The sequence below is a fragment of the Ambystoma mexicanum genome, chromosome 1p (genome assembly GCF_040938575.1).
Source record: "Ambystoma mexicanum isolate Mex_15411 chromosome 1p, UKY_AmexF1_1, whole genome shotgun sequence".
Lineage (NCBI taxonomy): Eukaryota > Metazoa > Chordata > Amphibia > Caudata > Ambystomatidae > Ambystoma > Ambystoma mexicanum.
Window position 1 is genome coordinate 202,781,078 of NC_090921.1, and position 23,715 is coordinate 202,804,792.

At 50.0% G+C, this 23,715-nt stretch overlaps 1 protein-coding gene across 1 annotated transcript in view; it reads right to left on the reverse strand.

Moving 5' to 3' along the window:
* The window catches only part of LOC138468562 (extracellular calcium-sensing receptor-like), a 179,556-nt gene that overhangs the window by 114,753 nt on the left and 41,088 nt on the right, over positions 1–23,715 (reverse strand). Inside the window, exon 3 of the mRNA XM_069609023.1 lies at positions 10,771–11,062. Coding sequence (XP_069465124.1) covers positions 10,771–11,062 — 292 coding nt within the window. The remainder of the gene's footprint in view (positions 1–10,770; positions 11,063–23,715) is intronic.

The window sequence follows — 23,715 nt, forward strand, 5'->3', positions numbered from 1 at the left end:
GTGAGCAGCAAGTGCTTGACGCAGAGACACCATTTCAGCCCGGTGTACCCTGTCTGAGCCCGCCATGCCCAGCCTGAGTGAGTGGGCCGTGAACTGTGCTGGCCACTGCTGTAGCTCCACCTGCCTTACAGGGGGGAGCACAGATTGGGCCACACGTTCCATGATCTGAGCGAATTTATCAATTGTTGCCCCCTGTTATTCTGAATTGGCACACATGGATTGCTCCCACTCAGTATACCCGGTGGTGCACGGCCACCGCGTTGCCGGGCTTGACACCCTCTGTTGATGTGATGCCCCAGGCACATCATCAACTTGTGTGGAGTGTGTCAGTGCGTCCCGAATCATCACAGGTGGAGGTTCCAACACTGTCTGCCCTCTCAGTGCAGGTGTCGCGGACAGAAGATCGTCCACATCAGAATCACTCACCGTCGACGAATGGACATGACGCGCATCCAACTCAACATTGTTGTCAGAGTGATCATCCGAACTAGACTCATTGCCAGCCCTAGACACGATGGTCTGGAGCACAAGTGGGTTCTCGTGGCCTACCACCCCACGACCCCCACTTGTGCCGGGTTGCCAATGTAATAGCCACCTCGTGTCAGGATTGACATCACCATCCTCTGGCTCCATTGCGTCATCATCTGTAATGTGGAAAAAAACAAACATGAGTACACATGTCAGAAGCACATAACCCACACACACGTAGACATCACATCGACAGCCAAAACATGAAGCAGACATGTCACACACAAATGAAATTCCGGCATGCATCCAGTGGCATTGATATGCAAACACATCCCAAAAGCAGAAATTGATGTGTGTAAATAGCAAAGCCTACACATGTATAGAATGTAGCATATCACTTCCATCACACACCATCTCTGTCAGGCACATGTCACAGGCAGAAATGACAGATGGCAACAAAGAGAGGGCACATGCCATAAGCATGTCTGAACTGGCCACACCTGCAAGTGAATCCAAACTCACCATGACACACGTAATATGCATGTACACATGCATCACTAAACCATCATCACCAATATAGCTTCATCCATCTGCAGCTCATTCCGTACCGGGCGTCATGGGCCATGTAGACATAGTGAATGTCACGAGCAAAGCGAGGACCTGCAACAAGGCATGAGGGATCATAACGCCCAGTACTGTCCGAGCTGCCGGCCATGAAGCCTCCAGAACACCCCTCAGGGCCTCATTGAGCATATTGTGCATTGATTGTGCCATAGAACATTATTCAGTGTGTCAAATCATCACGGCCATCCCCACCAGACTAGCTAAGTGGGCCTGGGTGTACACATACTACACTACAGTGCACCTTCAGGATTGTGCCAGTTGAACATAACGGGCGGAATGCTGAAATCGCAGCAGCATTGATGTTAATCAACTACATTTTAGTCATTCAACAAAAAAGCTGCAGAGAACACGTGTAAATGAACACCTTCACACACACATAAGTGAGTAGCTGCAGTGTTGCACTACACAACGTTGAAGCTGCTTGCATATGTACATGTGAAAGTGTTCAAGAACACCTGTGTTCATATACACCCATATGGTGATTATGAACAGCAACCTATACAGCAAAGCAAGCAGCTACAACATTGCTTGCTTCGATGTATGTGGAAGTGTACACATACAAACATGAAGGCAGCTCCACAGTCATTACAACCCGATTGGCAGGCTATAATCAATCTGCGGCCTATACCAGTTGGTATAGGCCGCTGATTGACCAAGCAACTTTACTAAACACCCACTATGGTGTTCCAATACTGAGTACATCTGTACAGGATGCACCTGTGCCCGCGCCTTTCATGACAGTGAAGGGAGGACAATCTGACCATACATACCAGGTCACTTTGACATTGCAGCAGTGAGTAGGCATGTAGAACGGTGTAACATGGCTCAGAAGTGGGTTGGTGCAGTGCAGAACATGTGTACGTTACTAACTATCTACATAAACAAGTACATTATGATGTCAATCAATAAACATAAAGGCAGTGTAAGGGCAGGTTCAGGCATAATGTGCAATGTGCATGCAATGGGTTGCATGGCTACAGGCAACCCCCCCCTTAGTGAAAATACAGGGAGGCATTGCATGGCAGTGAAAGGTTGACCAGAAAACTGTGTATTGGCAGACAGTGTTGACTAGCCTCAATTGCATCAACTGAGTCAACTGACAACACAGCAGATGAGCATGGGACAGTAAGCAGGACACATGATGAACCCTCAGTAGTACACCAATTTGTGCAGAAGCCACTACACCAGTTGAACAGAGTCAGGGGGCCTGAACAGGGGGAGGCCTGTGCCCCACACAGACTATGGGCCTTATTACACGGATGGCGGAGAACCATGGCGCTATTAGCGCCATGGTTCATGCCGGTAAAATACCGGCACCGCCTTGGCGGAAAGGGGAATTACCGCCCCATTCCAAGGTTGGCGGGCCGGTAATTCCCCCTTCCACCATTGCCCTTCCCCATTCCCATTTTTGCCCCATAGGGCTCAATGGGAATGGGGAAGGCGCTAATTATGGTACCGCAAATTGCGGTACCGTAATTAGCTCCCTGGGTCCCTTTGCGGGTTGGTTTTTAACGCCTGCAAAAAGCAGTCGTTAAATCCCCCAACCCGCAAAGGGACCTCGTAGTAAGGCGGTAAGGATTTACCAGTACCGGTATTTTACCGGTACCGGTAAATCCTTGCCGCCATCCGTGTAATGAGGCCCTATGACACCCTAAACATGTGCCTGATGCAGGACTGAGCCAGAGTGGGCATGGAATGGATGATCAAATGCCATTAAATGTATGTCATCCTGGACACATACTACAATGATCATCCTGCCAAGGACACATAGGGACATGCATGGAATGCACATGGAGCATGAATGGGCACTCGTGTCTCTGCGGAGCATCTGCCATCTGCACAGTCCGAGTGAGACACCCTGCATCAAGGACAAAGGATGTACCCCACAGTATGTGTCTGGCAGGTTGGCAGGGGGGAGTGTGCATTTACACAGGAGCGTTGAACAGGCCATTGCAGTAGTCCAACATGATACCCACTAGTGCCATGGTGAAATTGGGGTGCAGGGGGGTGGACGGGCAAGGGAGCATGCCTATGTGGAGTACCTGCATGCAGGCAGAACACACATGCACGTCAGTCATGCGATGACATAGTCCCAGTGCTGAATGGAAAGACACCCCAGGCTACATGCAGAAGGGCCAGTGAGCTGGAACATGAACCGCAGGGGAGCCGGGTGACTAGCATGTGAGTAGGGTGCAAGTGTGGTGATGAGGACTGTCCCCGTCTGCTCTACATGTCCAGCATGCTGCACAGCAGGCACGCATCAGTGAAGCATTGCATGACTAGCACATGAAAACCATGTACACATAGCATGTAGTGGCAGTCAAGCACAACACATCACACAAGCAAACCACACATGGTTTGGACAAACATGCGACAACACTCACTGGAAGGGGCATCAAAGTCCAGCATCTCTCCCACTCCTTCCACAATTCTGCCGGTATGAACGCCGCAACAATCAACTCGTGCGAAGTGAGATCTTCCTCCTCAGGTGGTGACCCACTGCCAGTCACCTGAGTCATGGCATAATTGGAAGCACGCTTCAGTTTGGCACAGCGTCAGAGGTCATCCCAATGCTTTTTGCACTCCTGAGCTGTGTGCAACTCATGTCCGAATGCACTGACACCCTCCGCAACATGCTTCCAGTGGGACAAAAGCTGGGCAGCTGTAGTGTGACAATTCGGGCCCACTAGCATATCACGGTCGTGTCCCGACACGTAGTCCACAAAGAAGTCCAGTTCCTGCTTGCAGAAAGGCTTCTTCCTCGACATGCCGGAGGGCGGAGACATGTGTAGGGTCCCAGCCTCTTGTGCAGATGCAACCTTTTTCCTCTGATCCGTTCCCTGACTGGCAAATGCTGCCCTGATCAGTAGGGACAGTGGCGCTGGTGGATTGAACCGAGGGAGTGGCAGGTGGAACTAGGACGGAAGCCCTGACTTGCGTCAGTGGCTTCTGGGTGCCCTTGACTGGACCTTGCGCAGCAACATCCGCTGTGCCATGGTCATTGACCGAGACTCCCCTGAATGGCAGACTCACAGCCGGGGTGGTGTCGGCTGCATCTGCCCAAGCAGTTGCCAACACCAGGCTGGTCAGGGCAGTAGATGACAATACTGCCCCAGGGACATGTGCCTCGGTCAGGGCAGCCCTGCATGCACTTACCACGTGCCTCCTGAACACCTGAAAATCATCCTGGGACTCTTCAGGTGCCAACGCAGCATGCGCTGGCAGACCCTGAGCCTGGGTGGTTGTGGCCACAGCTGCACCTGCAGCTACCACTACCATTGGGCCTGTGGCAGTCGATGAAACGGATTGCCAGCTCACATGGGCACCAGTGCCAGATGCAAGAGCTGCATCTCCCAGAACCACAAGGGATTGGTGGCATGACTGCACCAACACGTGGCAGAGCATCCTGCCAAAGTGGCGTACTCCTGCCTCTTGCCCCTCTGCAGCCACCCTGTACACCCTGGAGTCCCCCTACTCCCTGGTCATGGTCACCCCGGCCACATCACTGACTATGCCTGCCACATGGAGGACGCCCAGCTGAGGCACCCGTCACCTTTCGTGGCCTCCCAACCCTGGCACAGATGTGTTAGTGCCGGCACAGATGTAGTAGTGGTCACCTGCAAGGCTGTATGTGACCCCGGTGATAAAGTCACGCAATGCTCAGGCACCCCAAAACTTCAGTAAAACCATGCACTTAACCCCTGGTAGCCCACGTGTGTGGAATTAACCTCCCACAGTACACGGTGGCACCCAGGGACACGAAAAACACATACACGTGGGACATGCAGGCCACTATGACCTTGAAAATGGGTACGCGATACACAGGGGGACCCGCAGTGGGAAAAATAGCGTGCGCGACTCAGCGTCTGACTAGCGTGGTAATGAAAAACATGCGTAGCCAATACCCCGCCAAAAGAAGAGATACGTTGTTGATCCGCTGTGAAGTTGTGATGGCGCGTGAAACAACCAGAAGTAGCAACACACGTGCCGGTCTCCACGAAAGGCAAGTACAGCGAACTGCCGGGACCTGCTCACCTTTAACCTGCGCCGAGGGAATCGCCCCCGCGCATCACATGACTTACACGCATAGGCCCTTTAATCGAATTACACGCATTAACACGCAGACTTGCTGTTTTTTCACGTGCTGAATCACTATGCACCCGTGACAAGGGAAATGCCTGCGTGTGTTACGCCACATACGTTCTTACGCGCTAAGGGCCTTTTCTCAAATTACACACTGACGTGCTGTTTCTTCACTGCCAAATCACTCTGTATCAAGCTAGCCACGCGACAACACACGGAAGACCATGCTGCTGCCCAGAAGGCAATTTCCCTGCCCCCCCAGAGCCCCGAGCTGACTCCCACCAGCCATCTGCTGCTGCCTGCCTGCCTGCTGGCCACGTGCCCTGCTATTTGATGCCCGCACGTCAGCCATCTGTAGGGGTCCAGTTGCTGTGACCACCCCTGCTGGAACAGAAGACTCCCAACTGCAGTTCCATCGCTCCACAGCCCAGCACCAGGACCCAGTTGTCCACCCACACCTGCTTCGGGGATGCCATGTCGGGGGAAACACCTTCGGAGACCACTGGCAACCCCCAACAAGAGAGGCAGAGGGCTGCCAGCTTCACTGCAGGAGAAGTTGGCATCCTGGTGGAGCAAGTCCTGGTGCATTATGATGCCCTCTACAGAAGAAGACGCGCCGACAAGGATGGACTGTGGAAGGACATCGTGGTTGCCATCAACGTATAGGGGGTGGCAACCCGCGACCTACCACATGTCCCTAAGCACTGGTAGGACTTCAGGTCCAGGACCCTCAGGAAGGCCCAGAGCCTCTTGGAAGCAGCGGGCGCAGTGAGGCGCCGGGTCCACCTTACCACCGATAACATGAGGGTCCTGGAACGCATTAAGCCAGCACTTCACCGCCAGGTCCTCGAGAGGCAGACCAGTCCAGAGTCGAGAGGTAAGTGTCCATGCATACTTATTGGACGCAGTGCATGTTGAGGTGTGTCAGGAGAGTGCAGCTTGGACATATGTCTGAAAAGGACCATGTATGGATGTGTATGTGCATGGACATGACCATGCTGCATGTGAGTCCTGTCATGTGTCATGCACATCAATGGTGTATGTGTTGCAAAGCACGATGCAAAACTGCATGTGGAAATGCACACATGTTAGCATTTCTGTGCATGTACTATGGCATGGTTGGGGTGTGACACATGGATGCTGGTTCCACCTTCATGTACGTGCACGGCATACATGTGAGTGTGTGTGTTTGACATGTGTGCGACTGTGATACGCCATGGATGCATGTGACACAGATATGTAGGAACCCAATTGGCAGATGTGACATAGTTGCCGATGATTGCAATGTGACAGGGGGTGGATATGTACGGATGAATGTCTGTCTATTGGCGTGTGTGCATGTGTTCGGCACTACCCATGTTGCTTGTGATGTCATGCCAACCTTCAGATGTTCATGCTGTTGTGTGTGTAAGGATGCTGCTGCTTGCTGCACGATTCCTGTTAATTTGTGCATGTGTGTGGGTTCAAATGATATGAGTGTTGGGGAGTGTGATGCCATCTGTGAAGTTTGACACATCCACTCATGTGCAACTGTCATGTGTGTATCTGACCATTGTACAGTGCCCTGATGCCTGTGTTCTGTCTCTCCCTGTCTGCAGAGTCGACTGATGAAAAGGGCGGAGACAGTGCTGTGGAGCACAGCGGCAAGGATCCCACCACCAGCCCGGGGACGCAAGGCCCAGCTCTCCCCCCACGTAGTCATCTCTTCCTGAAGTGAGGAGTCTGGTGCCGTGTCCATGGCCACAGCTGCCGAGGGAAGGTGTAAGAGGCGGAGGTTGGAGGTGGACTCCTCGGCAGCAGTAGGGGCAGCTGAGCCCACACAGGGGCCTATGGAGGAAGATGGCACGGAGTCATCAAGGTTGGTGGTGGGTTCGGTTGAGGAGGAGGCCGTGGAAGGCCCACGCACGGGGCCTGGAGGGGGGATTCCACTGGTGCTAGTGGTGCAGTCCAGGGTCAGGGACAGGAGGCAGCACAGGCCGCCGTGGAGGTGCCTGTGTGTAATCCTGTCCCCGATCCTGTGACTGCATCATCCCGCACCAGCAGGGAGGCCTTCGTCCAGACCCGTTTTCAGGGAGGGGATGCGCAAACAACAGCTGGCCTTCCTCTCCATGTGGACGTGGCAATCTGTGACTGGATTGAGCCTGTCCTAGATGGGGTGGCATTGCGTCAAATTGGTATTCGGGATGACGTGCAGGGTTCTCATCTGGACAATGCATGTCATTTCGAATACCTCTTTGACCACGTCGGCCTACTAGGACAGGTCACCAGCTGGGCTCCTCCGTGTGCTGGATCTTCTAGCGACCCCCTCCTCAACTGAACCCCCTATGGGCCAGTCATCCTCTGTGCCATCTTCCTGCCCAAGTATCACCTGGGCACCCTATGTAGCTGTCCCTGAGCCGCCTGGCTGGTGGAGGACACATCCCTGCCACAGTCGGGAGTCAGAGGTCCCGCACCACACCAACTGGACCCCAGCAAGAGGAGGACATGCAGGCATCAACAGGCAGGACACATGCACGGCAGCAGCAGGCTCAGGGTGGGAGCGATGATGGCTCTGGGCCATCAACATCACAGGGGGGTGCACAGGGACTTTTACACGTGATTATGCTGGCGCGAGCGGGGTACGCGTATTCCGAGGGGTGCGCAGGGACTTTTACATGCGATTTTGCTGGCGCGTGAGGGCTGTGTGGCATTTTTAGCATGTTTTCATGATTGGGGGGCTGTATACTGGTCTCCTGGCATTTGCGCCATGTAGTGGATGTGTGCGGTGTGTTAGGTGCACGGGGCGGAGATGGGGCGTAACTGGCACTGTTGCAGGGTCGCTGCGCCTCTCTGCGCCACGGCTGGTTATGGATGTATAAATCCATGAATACGCTGTGTGCCAAAATGGGTTTTGGCGCATGCAGCTGGCGCATGCTGCCGCATGGACACTCTTTGCACCAGCCACATGCGCCACTTCTGCGCTTAATTCCATGAATTACCCCCAAAGTATTGACTGGGAATCTTTGCTTTACATAATTGTCATATTTCCTCATAGTGCCCAATTTTGCATATTATTATCCCGGTCCCAAATACCAGCTAGTTTTTTAATTTTAGTTTCCATCACCGATAACGATGTTTCCTTATCCCCCTTAAAATCAATCTCATCACAAAACATATTAACATCATTATTCCATTCTTGTAACGTTTCATTTGTGCCATTATTTATAAAATAACTCCCAGAGTCAGAACAGAGCAAGTCCTTATCTTCTAGTTTGCCCCAAATTTGTAGATAATGAATACCCATCTGTATTTTCATTAAGGTAGTAAGTGATGTTAAACCCAATTCACAATGTATACCTTCATCTGGCGCATTTCTCGGAAGGCCCCAGGCTCAACACCCCAGTCTACCCTCTAACTTCTTTTGCCATTGTTTTCCACAATCGTAAAAACCTCCAGGCCGTATGTTAGGCATGGAATAAGACATGTGTTATATAACTACAGCAAACTTACAATTGAAGATCCACTTTTGTATCTTACAAAATTCGAGATAACCCTAAACCTACGCTCTATGTTTTGTACAATAAAGGTTTCTGACAAATGAACACATGAATACCGAGATAAGTGTATGAATGGACAATTTCTATTGTTTTCCCTTCCATCTTCCAAACGAATGTTTTGTTTCGATCACTTTGATAGTGTAGAAGATGAGTTTTGGGACCTTTGCCCACACTCCCAAAGTCCTCTTCATAATACAGCAACTGTTTTGAATTGCATCACTTCAAGGGAACAGGAAATGCAATGCTAGTCACATTACCAAAGCCTGGACATTCATCTGTTGACTTCTGTACCCCTATATTAAGCTCCTACCAGATTCTTCCCGTTTCTAAGCGCTGTCATATTCAGTTTCACCATTATAAGCCACTAGTGGTACTCACTTTAACGACTTGGGGAAGATGAAGGGCTGAAATGGCATGCCCATGGTTTTGAACCCACATCCTATGGCATTGTCCTGTTCCCAACACCGAACACCTTGTGATGGAGCTCTCTGCCCAGATGAGGTGCACAGGGAAAAGCCACTTCATTAATAATGGTGAGATGGCTTTTGTGAGCCATTAGGTTCACTCCGAACTCAATAAGGTCAACGGGCACAGAGGAAAGGGCTGGTGTGACAGCACAGTGCTTCTCTGCATTCAGGCCATTAAGTATGACTGGCCCCTTCCAGCTTGGGTGCTGCTGAAAGAAGATATAACATACAAGGTGAAAATAAATAACACCCTCCAATTTAGGGAGGCACTCAATGAAAATATAACTGACCATTTGCCAGCATAAGAATACCAAGCAGGCTCCAATTTAGGAAGTGGTATTTTAAAGACATTGGGCCTCATTCCGAGTATGGCGGTAAGGGATAGCGGCCACCGGTAACGAGACCGGTGGCGGTAATCCCTTACCGCCATACTCCGAGTTCCCTTTGCGCCCTCGCCCTTAACGCCTGCTTTGAGCAGGTGTTAAAGTCGAGGGCGCAAAGGGGCCTCCAAGCCAATAACAGTGACCGTAATGAACGGTCACCGTTATTTGCATCTCCCCCATTCCCATTGAGCCCTATGGGGGCTCATTTGGGAATGGGGAAGAGCCTTGGTGAATGGGGAATTACCGCCCCGCCAACCTTGGAATGGGGCGGTAATTCCGCCATCCACCAAGGCGCTGCCGGTCCGGGTACGGCGCCAACCAAGGCGTTAATAGCGCCATTGGTTAGCGCCGTACTCGGAATGAGGCCCATTGCAATCTAGAGATGTTCTCACTTACTGGCTCCTCATTTCAAGCGGTTTACTGGGAGAAAAAGGGATTCGCATAGATTGTTATTGAATGACAATAGTCTTTGGCAATCCTTTGTTCTGTATAACTTAAATGTTAAGTGTTAACTGGTGGTCAGTGTGGCATATTGTACCTCTTTGTCAATATAATGCTTGTCTCTATAGCCAAACACTGCTGGATAGATAGCCTGTGTTAGGAGTTTTCCCAATTCCCTATGTTTGGTAATCCATGTTAGTCCCCAATACATGCAAGGCATCACATCCTTCCTTCTAAGTGATGCCAACATTCCAAACATTGTTTGCCTAGAATGTGTAATGTTCCCCTGATAACGCAACCTGCTCAGTTAGAGACACATGCACCCACCCTGTGGAACTCAGTCACGGTGTTGGCTCACAATGCCTTCACAATTCTCCAATTTCGCAAATCTCTCACAACATGTCTATTTCAAAAACACCTGACCAAGGTCTAATTCCAAAGGACGCACATACTGACACACAGACCTCAGCTCACATTACTGGGCTACTGTTAAAAGATGCCTGCCCAAATGCTGGCTACCCACACCTTGTACAGCACCCCGCTCCTCTCGAGCTAGGTCAGCGCAGTAAACAATACAATTAAAATGGGCCAGGTCTCCTGCCATCAGAAATATAGCCACCCAACCTCAGGATACTTGCACATCAGACCTGAGATGTCGATTGAATGAGGAACGGGTCTTATGTGTCACTCCCCCATTTGTTGGATGGGCTTTCTAACTCACTTGACTTCAATACTTCTTTAGCAATACACAAGGTTTTAGACTCTTACCTGGGGGAACCTGTATAGACCCAGGACACGTGCCATGACGATAGAGCATGATGACCCAGCGTCACCCATGATGCCCATGAGTGGGAGGTTCTGCTGGCAGCTAAAATTTGGAACAGGCTCCTCCTGCCCGGTGAGTATCCAAAGAATCCCCTTAAGGGCGTGGCGCATCATGGCACATGAGTCATAGATCCAGAAACCCACGGTGACGTTGGGCAAAAGATAAGCATCACTGTTGATCTCGTCAATGGCGAACACCATGGCCTGCATAAATTGGTAATTTTGTAGTCCGAATCTGAAACATATGTATGGACATTAAAAACAGTCAGATTATTGTTTAGGAACATCATTTGGAAGTGTTGGTAATAACCCTTTGTTTGTTACAAACTTTTTTTTACAAATAAAAGATCCACATTCCACAAATAAAACTTTGTGTTTCATAGTTAACACTTTCATCTAGCCATTTCCTCACTTATTTGTCCACTCATTTTCAATTGCATGGGTTCAGTTCTTCCGGTCTAAGTTATGTCTCTGATAGATTTCTTTTTACAGAAGTTTCTAAGATGGTGTCGAGGAAATCAATACCTGCACATACAAGCAAAAACGTCAATGAGCTCGCATTTATGATGTGTTTTCCTAGATATAATGGCTGCTGCGTCTTTAATAACACAATGGGCCTCATTATGAGACCGGCAGTAGCTGTGCCGGTATAATTGTTTTTCCGGCGCCCAGGAATGGCAATTATTGTGGAATTACGGCCCCGCCGGACCCGGTAATTGTCCATTCCCAGGGCCCCCGGAAATATTTACTCCCCATTCCCATTTGAGTCCCATTGGACTCAATGGGAATGGGGAGGCCAGATGCACCTGCACCAATCGTAAATGGTGCCGGTGCATCCGACATGGTCTGCTCGTGGGTGCCGGTCCACCTGTCAGGTCAGACTTGGCAGGCGAAAAGGAACCCGCGAGCAGACCTCGTAGTTTGCCGGTCCGGTAACAACGGTACCAGCAAGCTTGCCAGTACCGTTGTTACTGGCAAACTCATAATACGGCCCAATGAATATTTGTGATAATAAATACATATATCCTTTAAATCCAGTAGTCCACTATTTTTTGCAGATGGCACTCACAATGAAGTTTCTCCTTGATCTGCTAACAACAGTTTGCTTGAAATTTGAAAGTGTCGATGCACCTTAATGGGGACACTCTTGAGTGCATATGGCAGTATAGAAGTGAGTATAGGGCCATTCTGCCATTTGTAGTGACCTCGGTGCAGGGAGCAACATTGCTGGGGTCACGGGCCTCATTACTCCCTCACTGCCTCATGTGATATTCCAGCTGCATCATCTGCAATAGAATACTCAGTGCACCTTAATCTCTGGCCATTCAAGTACTTATACATATTGCACCTGTAACCAAGCACTTAATTTCTCTCTCACCACCAATGGCCAAGGTCTTCCTCTATGGAAGTGCAGTCATCTGAAGCGCCTCAGTCCTGACCCAGAATTCTGCTTCCATTCAAATGACGTCACACATCTTTCACTTTGTGGAATTATTATTATTATTATTATTATTATTATTATTATTATTATTATTATGGCATTTACTGAGCACAGACCTAGCTTTGAAAACCAATGGAGCGCTTTTCAGAGATATCAACAATACAGATACATAACAGAGCGCTTTAAAGAGGTATACAACAATACAGATGCATAACAGTGCTTTCAAGAGGCATTCAACAATACAGATACATAACAGAGCGCTATACACCAATACAGATACATAACATACATAACAGAGCGCTTTACAGAGGTAAACAACAATACAGATACATAACAGAGAGCTATACAACAATACAGATACATAACATTCATAACAGAGCGCTTTACAGAGGGATACAACAATACAGATACATAACAGAGCGCTTTACAGAGGTATTCAACAATACAGATACATAACAGAGCGCTTTACAGAGGTGTACAACAATACAGATACATTACAGAGTGCTTTACAGAGGTATTCAACAATACAGATACATAACAGAGTGCTTTACAGAGGTATTCAACAATACAGATACATAACAGAGTGTTTTACAGAGGTATACAACAATACAGATACATAACAGAGCGCTTTACAGAGGTGTACAACATTACAGAAGCATAACGGAGCACTTTTCAGAGGACACAACAAACCAGATATACAGCGAGAGGGTTGGATACAGAGGGGCACAGAGGAGGAGCACAGCCATACAGGGTGGCGGGGAGGAGAAGGGCGATGGCCTCTAGCGAGTCAAGTGGCACGGGGGCGATCTGATTGCTTAGGTGTTGAGGAGGAGAGACTCCTTGAAGAGGATGGCCTTGGGTTCTTTTCTGAATTGTAGGAGTGTGGGGGCGAGTCTGATGCTGACGGAGAGGAGGTACCATAGTTTTGGGGTGTAAGCAGAGAAGCATTGTTTTCTGGTCCTTTCACTTTTGTAACAGCGTATTTAAATTCTGCACTTGTCCCGGTATATGGTGGTGCGCCGTCCGCCAGAGATGCTGAGTTTCTCCGCGAGGTAGATGGTGACTTGAAGGCGACTGCCTTATAGATGATGCAGCAAGACTTGAAGGTGATTTGCGCACGTTTTTGGGAGAAAGTGAATGTCGATGAGGACCGGAGCGATGTGGTCATATTCACGTAGACCCTTGATGATGCAGGCGGCCGAGGTAGATCCTCCAATTAGGTGGTCTGTGCAACGTAGCTGTGCCAGCCCCTCATAACTACTGCTCTGCCCATGCACTCGGGTGATTCTGAGACAATCCCAAACCACAGGTAATTACCCCAGTAGCATTAATATCAAGGTACATTAATGCATGGGGTTTGAACACATGTATCAAGAAAACTCGTAACATTAACATATTAATTCAAATAATGTATATTTAATTGATGCGGCCACTGAAGAACAGACAAACCTGAAGCTTCACCCCCGGCTTGTACCCTGCAGGGATCAAGTCGAAGGTACATGCTGGGGGCGGGGTGGCGGAGTCCACCCACTTTATTCAGAGGATGGACTCAGTCCCCCCCAGCTAAAAGAGAAACATTGGATATCCTCTTTGAACGTATGAATTAAAGCCGACCTCGTGGATCAAATCACAGCTTTCAAGTTTGGAGGCAGGACACTTCACCACTGCACTACATAACCTGATGAAAAACTTCAAATAAAGGTGACATTTCCCATTTCGGTATTGCAAGTCCAAGGGAAAACATTTGTATTGGTTCTTGGAGTTTAAACCATGCACACCTTTTAACGTTTTCAAAAACACTATTAGAAGAAAATATCCTGTCTTGGTTTTGTGTGTGTGTGTGTTTATTTCATGAAAGGCAAATGCCATTCGTCCAATTCAATTTGGGTGGTTATGCAAAGCCAATTAAATGAAATGTGCATATTTCACCTTGATATGCTAATTTCTGGTGACGTCACATCCCATTGTGTTTGTTGATGAGTCCCCCACTTTAATTTTTAGGACTTGACCCCTGGTAACCAGGGAGCTTGTAAAGTGAATTATAGATACAAAAAGACTTTCCAGCAAGAGAAGGCTTCTGCCAGACTCTAATTTATATCCCAATGTACGATTCTAAACTGCTTTTCCCTAAACACTTGATCTACAAGAAACAGAGGAGATGAGTGACCAAATGGAGGAACAAGACTGAGGCCTGTATAAGGTCAAGGGACACTGAGTTGACTTGCACTATCCTTTGTCTGCACCATGGGGGGTATTTTGTTCCTTCTAATACATGGCCACACAAGGTCATCTCCTTTAATACCTGTCTTCCTGATCCTTGAAATGCAAGAGATCTCCAAGTTGCTGATGCATAACATCTATTTGGAATGTGTCTGGATTAAACAAAAAAAAACGAATATGCAGCTGCTGATGTCGTGCTGAAAAATAATGTAAGCAGTTTAATAAAATGCATCCGTAAAATCGTTTTATTTTTTGCTCTAAAGTAAGTAATAGCAAGCATACTCATTCTTGCTCTCAGGTGTTAAACTCCAGTAGTGCACAAATAATAATCATACTACCATGAAGAGTTCCTTATCAGTTAATGGCAGTAAAGTGTCATAGAAGGCACATTTACAAATGCGGTCATGAGTTTAATCAAGTGATGCACTCTCAGCTGGGAATCCGCTCTGTGCTGACTCCAGCAGCAGGGATTGCGAAATCCCAAATATTTTTAATAACTAATTGCAAAGCATAATGATGTCATTTTTTTTTAATTAAAGGTCCTTAGTGATGTCACACTAGGCTGTGATGAGAAACATAGGAACGGGCTTTATAGGCTATTGCAGACTGCCGCGTATTATATGTGCGCTCAAAGCTTTAGTAGGAAAGCTTAGCACGTTAATGCACGGGCAGCTGAGCTCTGTGTGTATATGGCAAGCCCTCAGTATCTACCCCTTCATAGGGAGTATGTAGGTAATTGCAAACAGAACAAAGCGTATTAATCTTACTATTACTCTATGAACTATTGAAGCACCTAAATGCTCTGGATGCAGACTGTAGGCGCTATACGTTACCTCAACGTGATTAAAGAGACAGCTCCTTACTGTACCTTTGGCAGGTTGTGGGTGCAGGCCTCGTGGTAAAGGTGGTCTCCTGGAATTCTATGTCATCGTGGACTACAAATATCCCACCTAACATGATGTCTCCCTGCCTGGTGAGCCCGGTCACCGGTGGGGTGTGGAGCCGGCACCTGGGATCCACACGTTGCATCATGGACGCTGGGATCAGACAGTACAGCAGCAGGTAGAGGCAGGATTTCTGATATAGGGGATTCGTGACGTGTCCTCTTATTGACATATTGTCCATCGACCTGTGCTGGACGTTGACCATCCTTTAGCAGGAGACACTTATTGTAAAACTGGGCCGAGGGAACGGAGGATGGGACAGATCTGCTTCCTTTCCTTAAGACTTGTAATCTTTAATGTTCATGTACGAAGAATTAAGCAGCGCCGTAGACTGACACAGGCTGGGCTCTGAAGCAATCATGGAGGCATGAACACGTGGCTATTCCAGGTGTGCTCCCCGTGCGCAGTTTCGTCTTCCCAAGGCAGGTTGCGAATTGACTGCAGGCTAATCAGATGTAGCCAGTAAGCCAAGGTCACACATTGCATCCGTATGGGAGCCGGGACTGGACAGCCAGCCTTCTCAATGAGACAATAGCATAGATCCTGGAGGCACGGTCAGCTTAAACGACAGTTTATTATACAACACTTAGCTTGTTTCTGAGCACACCCAACTTGGATAGACAAGAGAGACATTTTGTTTAATGAAAGAAAAGAATTTGGCCAAGTGGGTTTACAAATTAGAATAAGGGGGTTCCTGGTTTCATAGCCCACAATCTGTTCTATAAGACCTTTGCTCCAGCGATGGGCAAACTATTCATTTCCTTCACTTCGCACCCCTATATGTCTTCGTGTCATTTCTGGGGGCCCATATTCTTAAGCGAGGAGGTTGCACGATTCGACTTTATAAAGCCTTTAGCCCGAGGAGTAAGTACGGAGGAGAAGGTGTGCAGCTGGCTTCATTAAACATAATTCGATTGAAACATGTGTAATTGGGCCTCATTACGACCCTGGCGGAAAGTGACTGACCGGACCGCAACAGCGTAAATAGCGTTTCCGCCATTGCACGAAGGAGCAAAGTGCGGCTAATTACGACCCATCGGGCACGAGCATTACGCCATGGCGGAATCCGAAAGGCTGCGATGGCGGAAATGACCCCAAAACGGCCCTTACCGCCGCCGTACGCTGCACTAGGTGCAATACCGCCACCCATCTTAGCGGTCACCGTAATGAGCGGTCACCGTAACGAGCGGGCACCGCAAATTACGGGCACCGTAAATATACGGAAACGGAAGTAAAAGCATGTGGCCGGAACGGGAAACAGCACGCCGCACAACTATAAAATCCGAATCCCAACACAACCATTAAAAATCCGACCCTGACACACATCCCAACCCGTTAGCAACCCCAGTTAAAAAAATAAATATGGGAAAGGTAGCCAAGAAAGCGTGTGATCGCAAGCGGCAGGTCCACTTCTCCCGAGAGGAACTGACCGTGCTCACCGAGACCCTCCAGGAAAATGCCGCCGTCGTCTTCTCCAGTCAAATGACCAGGACGGCCCTTGCCAACAAGAAGGCCATATGGGCCCTGGTGGCACAGCGCGTAAGTGCGGTGGGGACAACACCCCGCACGCCACAGCAATGTCGCAAGCGGTGGGACGACCTGCGGATCCGCGTACGCAGCATACTTTCTGCGAACAGGAACATCGCCACAGCTACCGGGGGGGGTTCAGAGTCGCCCATCAAGTTGACCCCCTGGGAGGATATCTGCGCCTCCACCATAGGAATGGAGAGCATAGAGGGAGTCGGAGGGATGGAGAAAGGAGTGCCGACATCCGGAGAATCAGGTAGGTTGGCCAAGAGAAACAATGCGAAATCCACAAAACACGAACATGTGCAGTACCCTGTGACCCCATAGTGCAATACATACTTTGCCCTGACAGCGCCCTCTAAAAGTCAGAATGAATAAACAAATCAATCAAGATGCCATAAACAACCCCTACATGTGCAGCATGCACCCCCTAACTGCAGGCAGCCAAATGAATGCATCCTCAATCCACACGAAAATGAGACCACCTCCAAGGCCCAGTCCCAAATCAGCCTCATGTACCACCCCAATGCATTTGATACGTTGCCATTCCAAATCCGACAGACCCATAACTAACGCTCGCCCCTCTTTACTCCACCACAGGGTCCGATACCAACGACGAGCTGCAGGACACCCCTACCAGCACGCCTGCAAAGAGGGCCAGGACCAACGTCCCAAGAGCCTCCACCTCAGGTGCAAGGATCAAGACACGGCAGCAGCAGGAATCAAGTGGCAGCACACTGGAGGGGACTGCAACAGGCACCCCAGCAGCCAGCAAGTCCACAACCCCAGCACCACAGGTCCCCCCAAAGAACGTATCTGATGGCACTGCCTCTGGTGCTAGCAGCACCATAGGTGACACAGCTGTCATGCCAGCATGCTCCGACACGGAAAACAGTGCTGGCGACGTAGGTACCATCCATGACCTTTCCCAATCCCCCTGCATGTTCCATCCCCTACACCATGACGAAACCACGCAGGGGCACCCTGAAGACGACGACTGGCCAACCCCCACAAGTCCTGTGCCAAGGCAACATGTGTTGAGCAGCCCCCCTGTCACACCACCGCAAATGTCCATGGCCCAGCAGAGGCAACAGTCCCTCGACCTGCTGATCGAGCAACAGCAGGAAGTGTCCACGCTACTCAAGGACCATGCAAATGAATGCGGGGGTTCCAGGGCAGCCATGGAAACATCCACCGAGACACTCAGGGCACAAATAGAGAAAAGTAGTGAGAGCCTCAGGGGAGAAATGGAGAGAAGCACCGAGAGCCTGAGAGCACAAATGGAGAAAAGCACCGAGAGCCTGAGAGCACAAATGGAGAAAAGCACCGAGAGCCTGAGGGGGGAACTGCATGCGACGTCCAAAGACGTTTGTGCTGAACTTGCTGCTGTGCGCCGTGTGCTCTCGGAGCTCTCACAAACCCTCAGAGACATGCATGGACGCGAGCAGGCCGAGACATCATCCGTGGCAAGTTCCGTCCAGAGCAGCCCCCAACGCAGATCTGGCAGGAACCTGCGCTCCACGGGCAGGGGTGCCCCTGATACCCGTAGAGGGGGCTTGCAATAGCGTCTACCCACGGACAGCATGCATATTTGGACACTGGTGTTGGGGGGGGAGGTAGTCGGGTGGAGGGGGTGTGTTGGGCTTCACTGGGTGGCGGGTCCATAGGGTGTATAAATCAAATCACATTAACAATACAGCACCTCATTATCATCCAATGACATGTGTGGACATTGATATTTGCGTACGAGGCCTTCATAGGCGTACAGTCCACAATGTGCCTGTACTACACACACACAGTGCCACAGGTCCCCTTTCCGTGTAATAGGCACCATGCGTGGTTGCTAGAAGCATGCATCTATGATGCTCTGTCGGATTGCACGTGCATCCTGTGCCTCATGGACTCCTTGAGGTGCCTCCACATCCCCACCCTCATCATCATCATCATCTTCAGGTGCATGCAGTACAGCGTCAGGGGGCATGGGCACATTCCTACGTATGCACATGTTGTGCAGCATGACACATGCCATGACCATCTTAGAAACCTTCTCATGGCTGTACATGAGTGCCCCGCCAGACCTGCTGAGGCTGCGGAAACGAGCCTTCAGTAGGCCGAATGCCTGTTCAATGACCACACGGGTACGTGAGTGGGCATGGTTGTAGTCCTCCTCATGCTCGTTCTGTGGGTTCCGGATTGGTGTAAGGAGCCATCTCTTCAGTGGATACCCGGCATCACCTGTATGAGACGAATAAAGGCTGTCAGTGGAATGATAGTGCTAAGTAGCCCCCCCCTCCTGCAAGGTCATTGACGCATCAAATGGGCCACGATGTCATGCATGGAATGAGACTCACCGAGTAGCCAGGATCTGTGCCCTGCGTGTCGCTCCATGTAGCGTGGTATTCTTGTGTTCCTCAGGACCATAGAATCATGGGTAGATCCTGGAAACCTGGCACAACAATGCGTAAAGATCTTGTTGGAGTCACACACCATTTGCACATTGATTGAATGAAATTGTTTCCGGTTGCGGTACTGGACCTCCATGGCATGTGGGACAACCAATTCAACATGGGTGCAGTCGATGGCACCAATGCAACCCGGGATGCCGCCAAGTGCATGGAATCCCACTTTTGCGTTGGTAATCTCCTGGTACGTGCGTGGTAGTGTGATGTGGTCGTCGGCGTGCTTCAGGAGGGCATCGTGCACTTGGAAGAGTGTCCGTGAGAACAGTGGCTGTGAAATGCCATGCAACTGTCCCACTGTGTGCTGGTAGGTGCCTGTGGCCAGGAAGTGGAGTACAGACACCACCTTCAGTAGGGGTGGGATGGCGGTTGGGCTATCTATCATGCTCACGAGGTCAGCATGTGTCATGTCCACAATGGCGATTATGGTGTCCCGGTCCAAACGGTAGAGGGTGTGGATCTGCTCAGCAGTGAGGTTGAACGGATCAGCTCGGAGGCGTGGGATTGCGGGCCGCCTGCGTGGTGGTAGTGGCAGTGCTTGTGGGCCTTGCTGACCCTGCCTTGCCCTCCTCCTCCTCCTTCTCCTCCGTCTCCCCTGTGCGCCCGGTTGTTGTACCTGTTGTTGTTCGTCGTCTTCTTGTAGTTGTAGCACTTGCAGTGCTATCTGGTCCCCCAGGCCCAACATCGCTAGTCCTGCCGGTAGCATTTTGGAGTGGGAGTGGTTGTGGGAGGGGTTTGGGTCTGCTATATATGTGCTGTCGGCCTGTATGGCCTCCACCTGTGCTGATTGAATGGATCTGTGGCAGATGCAATCCCTTCTGGCCGAGCACGTCCCGCACGTAAGGCTGCATTTGGCCGCATGGCATCTTGGGATTGGAATCATGTATCAAATCCCGATGGCAGTGTGATGTACTTTGACTGATTTTCATGCTATGCTCCCATTGTTACACATGCTATAATTGCAGCCGCTTACATACCTGTGAAGAGTCAGTGGTATGTAGGGCTCGATCGATGGCCGACCCTCATGCAGCACAGTAACGTACTTCACCCAGGGGCGTGGCGTCCCATTTGTGATTGCAGCCAGTTAGCATTATGACACACAGCCGCACTACATTGATGTAATTGTGAATGCAAGCGTTCACAGAAGCCTTTTCGACGTAATGTTGCAAGTGAGGAATTCGAAGGCCAGCATTTTTGGTTTTGAAGTAGCGGCGAGGATACGCCCACAGGTCTGGGTGGAAATGTAACGTTCTATTGTAGAATGTCCTTGGGACATGGCCCATAACGAGCAAGCAATGAATGATATGAATTGAATGGGATGCGCAATAGCGTAGTGGACGATAAGGCAGGACGTTCCCAAATCCATCTTGCTTCACAACACTACAGATCCGGCCAGGAGCACAGTGGTTTTTGCAGACTGCATTACGCACAGACGCGATGGAAGTTTCACATATTATGTGAGTGAATATTCATGCGTTTTCATTGCGGGATGAGGGAATGATGAATGGATGCATGGACAGATGATTCCATTTAGGGTCTGCCATGTACATGGGTTTTTTGAATCACTCCCCTTCCCCTGCGCTATGTGATGCAAGGCTGCCATAGTGGGATTTACGTCTATCTGCCCTTGTCGGATCCTCCCTGTCTCGACGCGCCTTCATACACTTGTGTCTAGGCACGTTACTAATCCCATGTCATGGGTTCTATCTTGACGGACGCATGCACAGTAACCGACGTTGCCAATGGTGTATTTACCTCGATTGATTTCGTTATGAATCGATACTGATTTAGGGGTGTGTATATTCCTTTGGAGTGGGCTAGCATGCATGTGGGTGTGGATTTGGTGTGTTGAATGAAGATTGTAATGCATCATGAGTCCCGTAATGCAATCGGTTAATTTGTGTTTCATTTGGGTGACAGGTATCTCCTGCCCTATTGCAGATGCCATCTCTACGCCACTCCTCCAGATGGGTTTTACTCTCGACACCTGCAGCTTCGGGTGAATCAGTGGAGCACCATTACGATCTTATGGGACGATCGCCAATGGGCCACATGCCCTTACGCTGTACTGGTGGCTAGGTGCAACATTTCGGCCTTTCAGCTCGACTAGTGCCTGCCTCATGGGACGGACCTGCGGTTCTTGCCGCTTCCATGTTGCCTTTTGGAACGTTGATGTAGGCCCTGTGTGCCATGATGGTACAGGGCGTCACACAAGTGGAAGCTGGTCAATTATTGCAGATGCAGCCCTCGGTGATGATGGATGTTTTGGTGTTATTTTGCAAATTGCTGTGGGGCCTTTGTCATTTGGATGTGCATTTAAATTGTATTCCGATATTTGTCGTGTTGCGTTATTCTTTGCAGGTGATGTGGCGATTTTCGATTTGTGGCGGTATGTATTGCGAGATGATCTGCATTGTGTTCCGCCTTCTGAGTTGAGTTGTGTGGTACAGTACTGGCCGCGTTTGCCTACGTAGCACAGTATGGTCACGGATAGGGGCTGCCATTGTGACTGTTTACATGATGTGCTGTTCAGGGGCGGGGGATTGGCTTTTGGCCGACTGGTGCCTGTCAGCCAGGTCGATTGGTGGAATGATGGGATGTTCAGAATGTGGCTGGTCACAGGTGCCTGTGTTTGCGTGCGTTTGTTGGAGGGGGACTGGGGTCATGTCCATTGGAATAGCTTCTGTATTCATGCCATCTGTGCCCTGCAGCTCCCATCGGCCCCTCTTGGGATGAGCCTGGCTGCTCAGTCACTCTGCCAACTTGTGTGGTACATGCTTCTGCTGATGGTTGGTTTGTTTACTGGCAAGAGTACAGGGCTGGTGCAATCCCCCTCAGGATGCTGTTTTGGATGTTGCCTTGCGCTGGTGGCAAGCGATGGGGGACTACTGTTGTTTTGTGTCATGTGTTCTTGATTTTCATTTTGATGTATTGTACCTTCACATTCCTGTGCTGCATCAGTACGGCTATGGTGACATGCCGTACATGGATGCCCACTCACGGGGCGCTTTGAGCCCCTGCATGCATTTCTACGTTGGCATGCATGGGTGAATTGTAGATTTCACTGGTTGCATAGTGTGAGTACATTGCGCCTGCCAGGAGTTGTGCAATGTGGCCAGGGAGTGGAGTACAGGCACTCAGTGGGCCATTTACGGTTGGTTCACGATGCCGTATTTCTCGCCATGGCGGAATGGTACTTTACGACGTGCTTGATGGCGTTCAGTACATGTCCGCTAGGGTCAGAATTCGCGTACCGTTGCGCCATGCCGGTGATTCCGGTTTTGCAAGGCGCGCGTGCGCGTACTTGGTGCAGTTAGCGTTGCCGTTCACTGCGGTGTCGCTAATGGCATCGTACTTTACGGTGACGGGTCATAATCGCAACGAGCGGTGTTCGATGGCGGTATTGCATTTCCGCCATCATTTTTCCATTTCCGCCAGGGTCGTAATGAGGCCCATTGTCTTAACAGGCAGCTTCTTAATTCCACCATAGGGATGGAAGCAGAAGAGTTTGCACTTAATTCACGAAGGCCGTAGTGTCTGTGATGGGGTGGGGAGAGCCCAGGGACTAGGTAGGTGTGGGATGAGGGAGCCCAGCGACTGTGATGGGAGCAGATGAGGGAGCCCAGGGATTATACTGGGAGTAGGGTGCAGTGACGGCGTGCAATGGTTCACAGCCATTTGTACATACTGTCATTATGGTATTTTTTTGGGGGAGGGGGGCCGGCCTGCCCAAATTTTGCTTAGGGGGGGCCGGCTAAAAAAGGTTTGAAGACCACTGCCATAGGGTCTAGTATGTAGGTGTTGGGGATGGGAGGGGGCAGGTCACATGCCCATTTCGGAACAGCTTCTCTTCTCCCATGTGCCCAAGTTGCAATCGAAAAGAAGACAACCGACTAGCCGGGCAGGAGCAGGTTCGAATCCCGGCAGGGACAAACTCAGCCTTTCATCCTTCTGAGACCGATAAGTGAACACCACACACTGTGGGTAATAATAAACAGCGCTCATTATTGCAATGTATTATTATTATTATTATTAGCATCGCCCTCATATAGTGCGGGACCCCCAAGCCTTAGCTTCAACTCACGTCAGACGTCTGCATTTATGAAAATGAAGGCATAAACAGCATCTAAGTGTTGCAACGCAGGGAGGGGCAGCTGATCTTTGCTCTGGGAGACATCGCAGAGCACCGCTGGCCTTGTCCTTTGTTGGCCCCTTGCTGGTAAGCCCCATTCTGTGACTAAGCATTGCATTCCACTGTTTGAGAGAGGCATCCTGCGTCTGAGATCTACATTGGCAG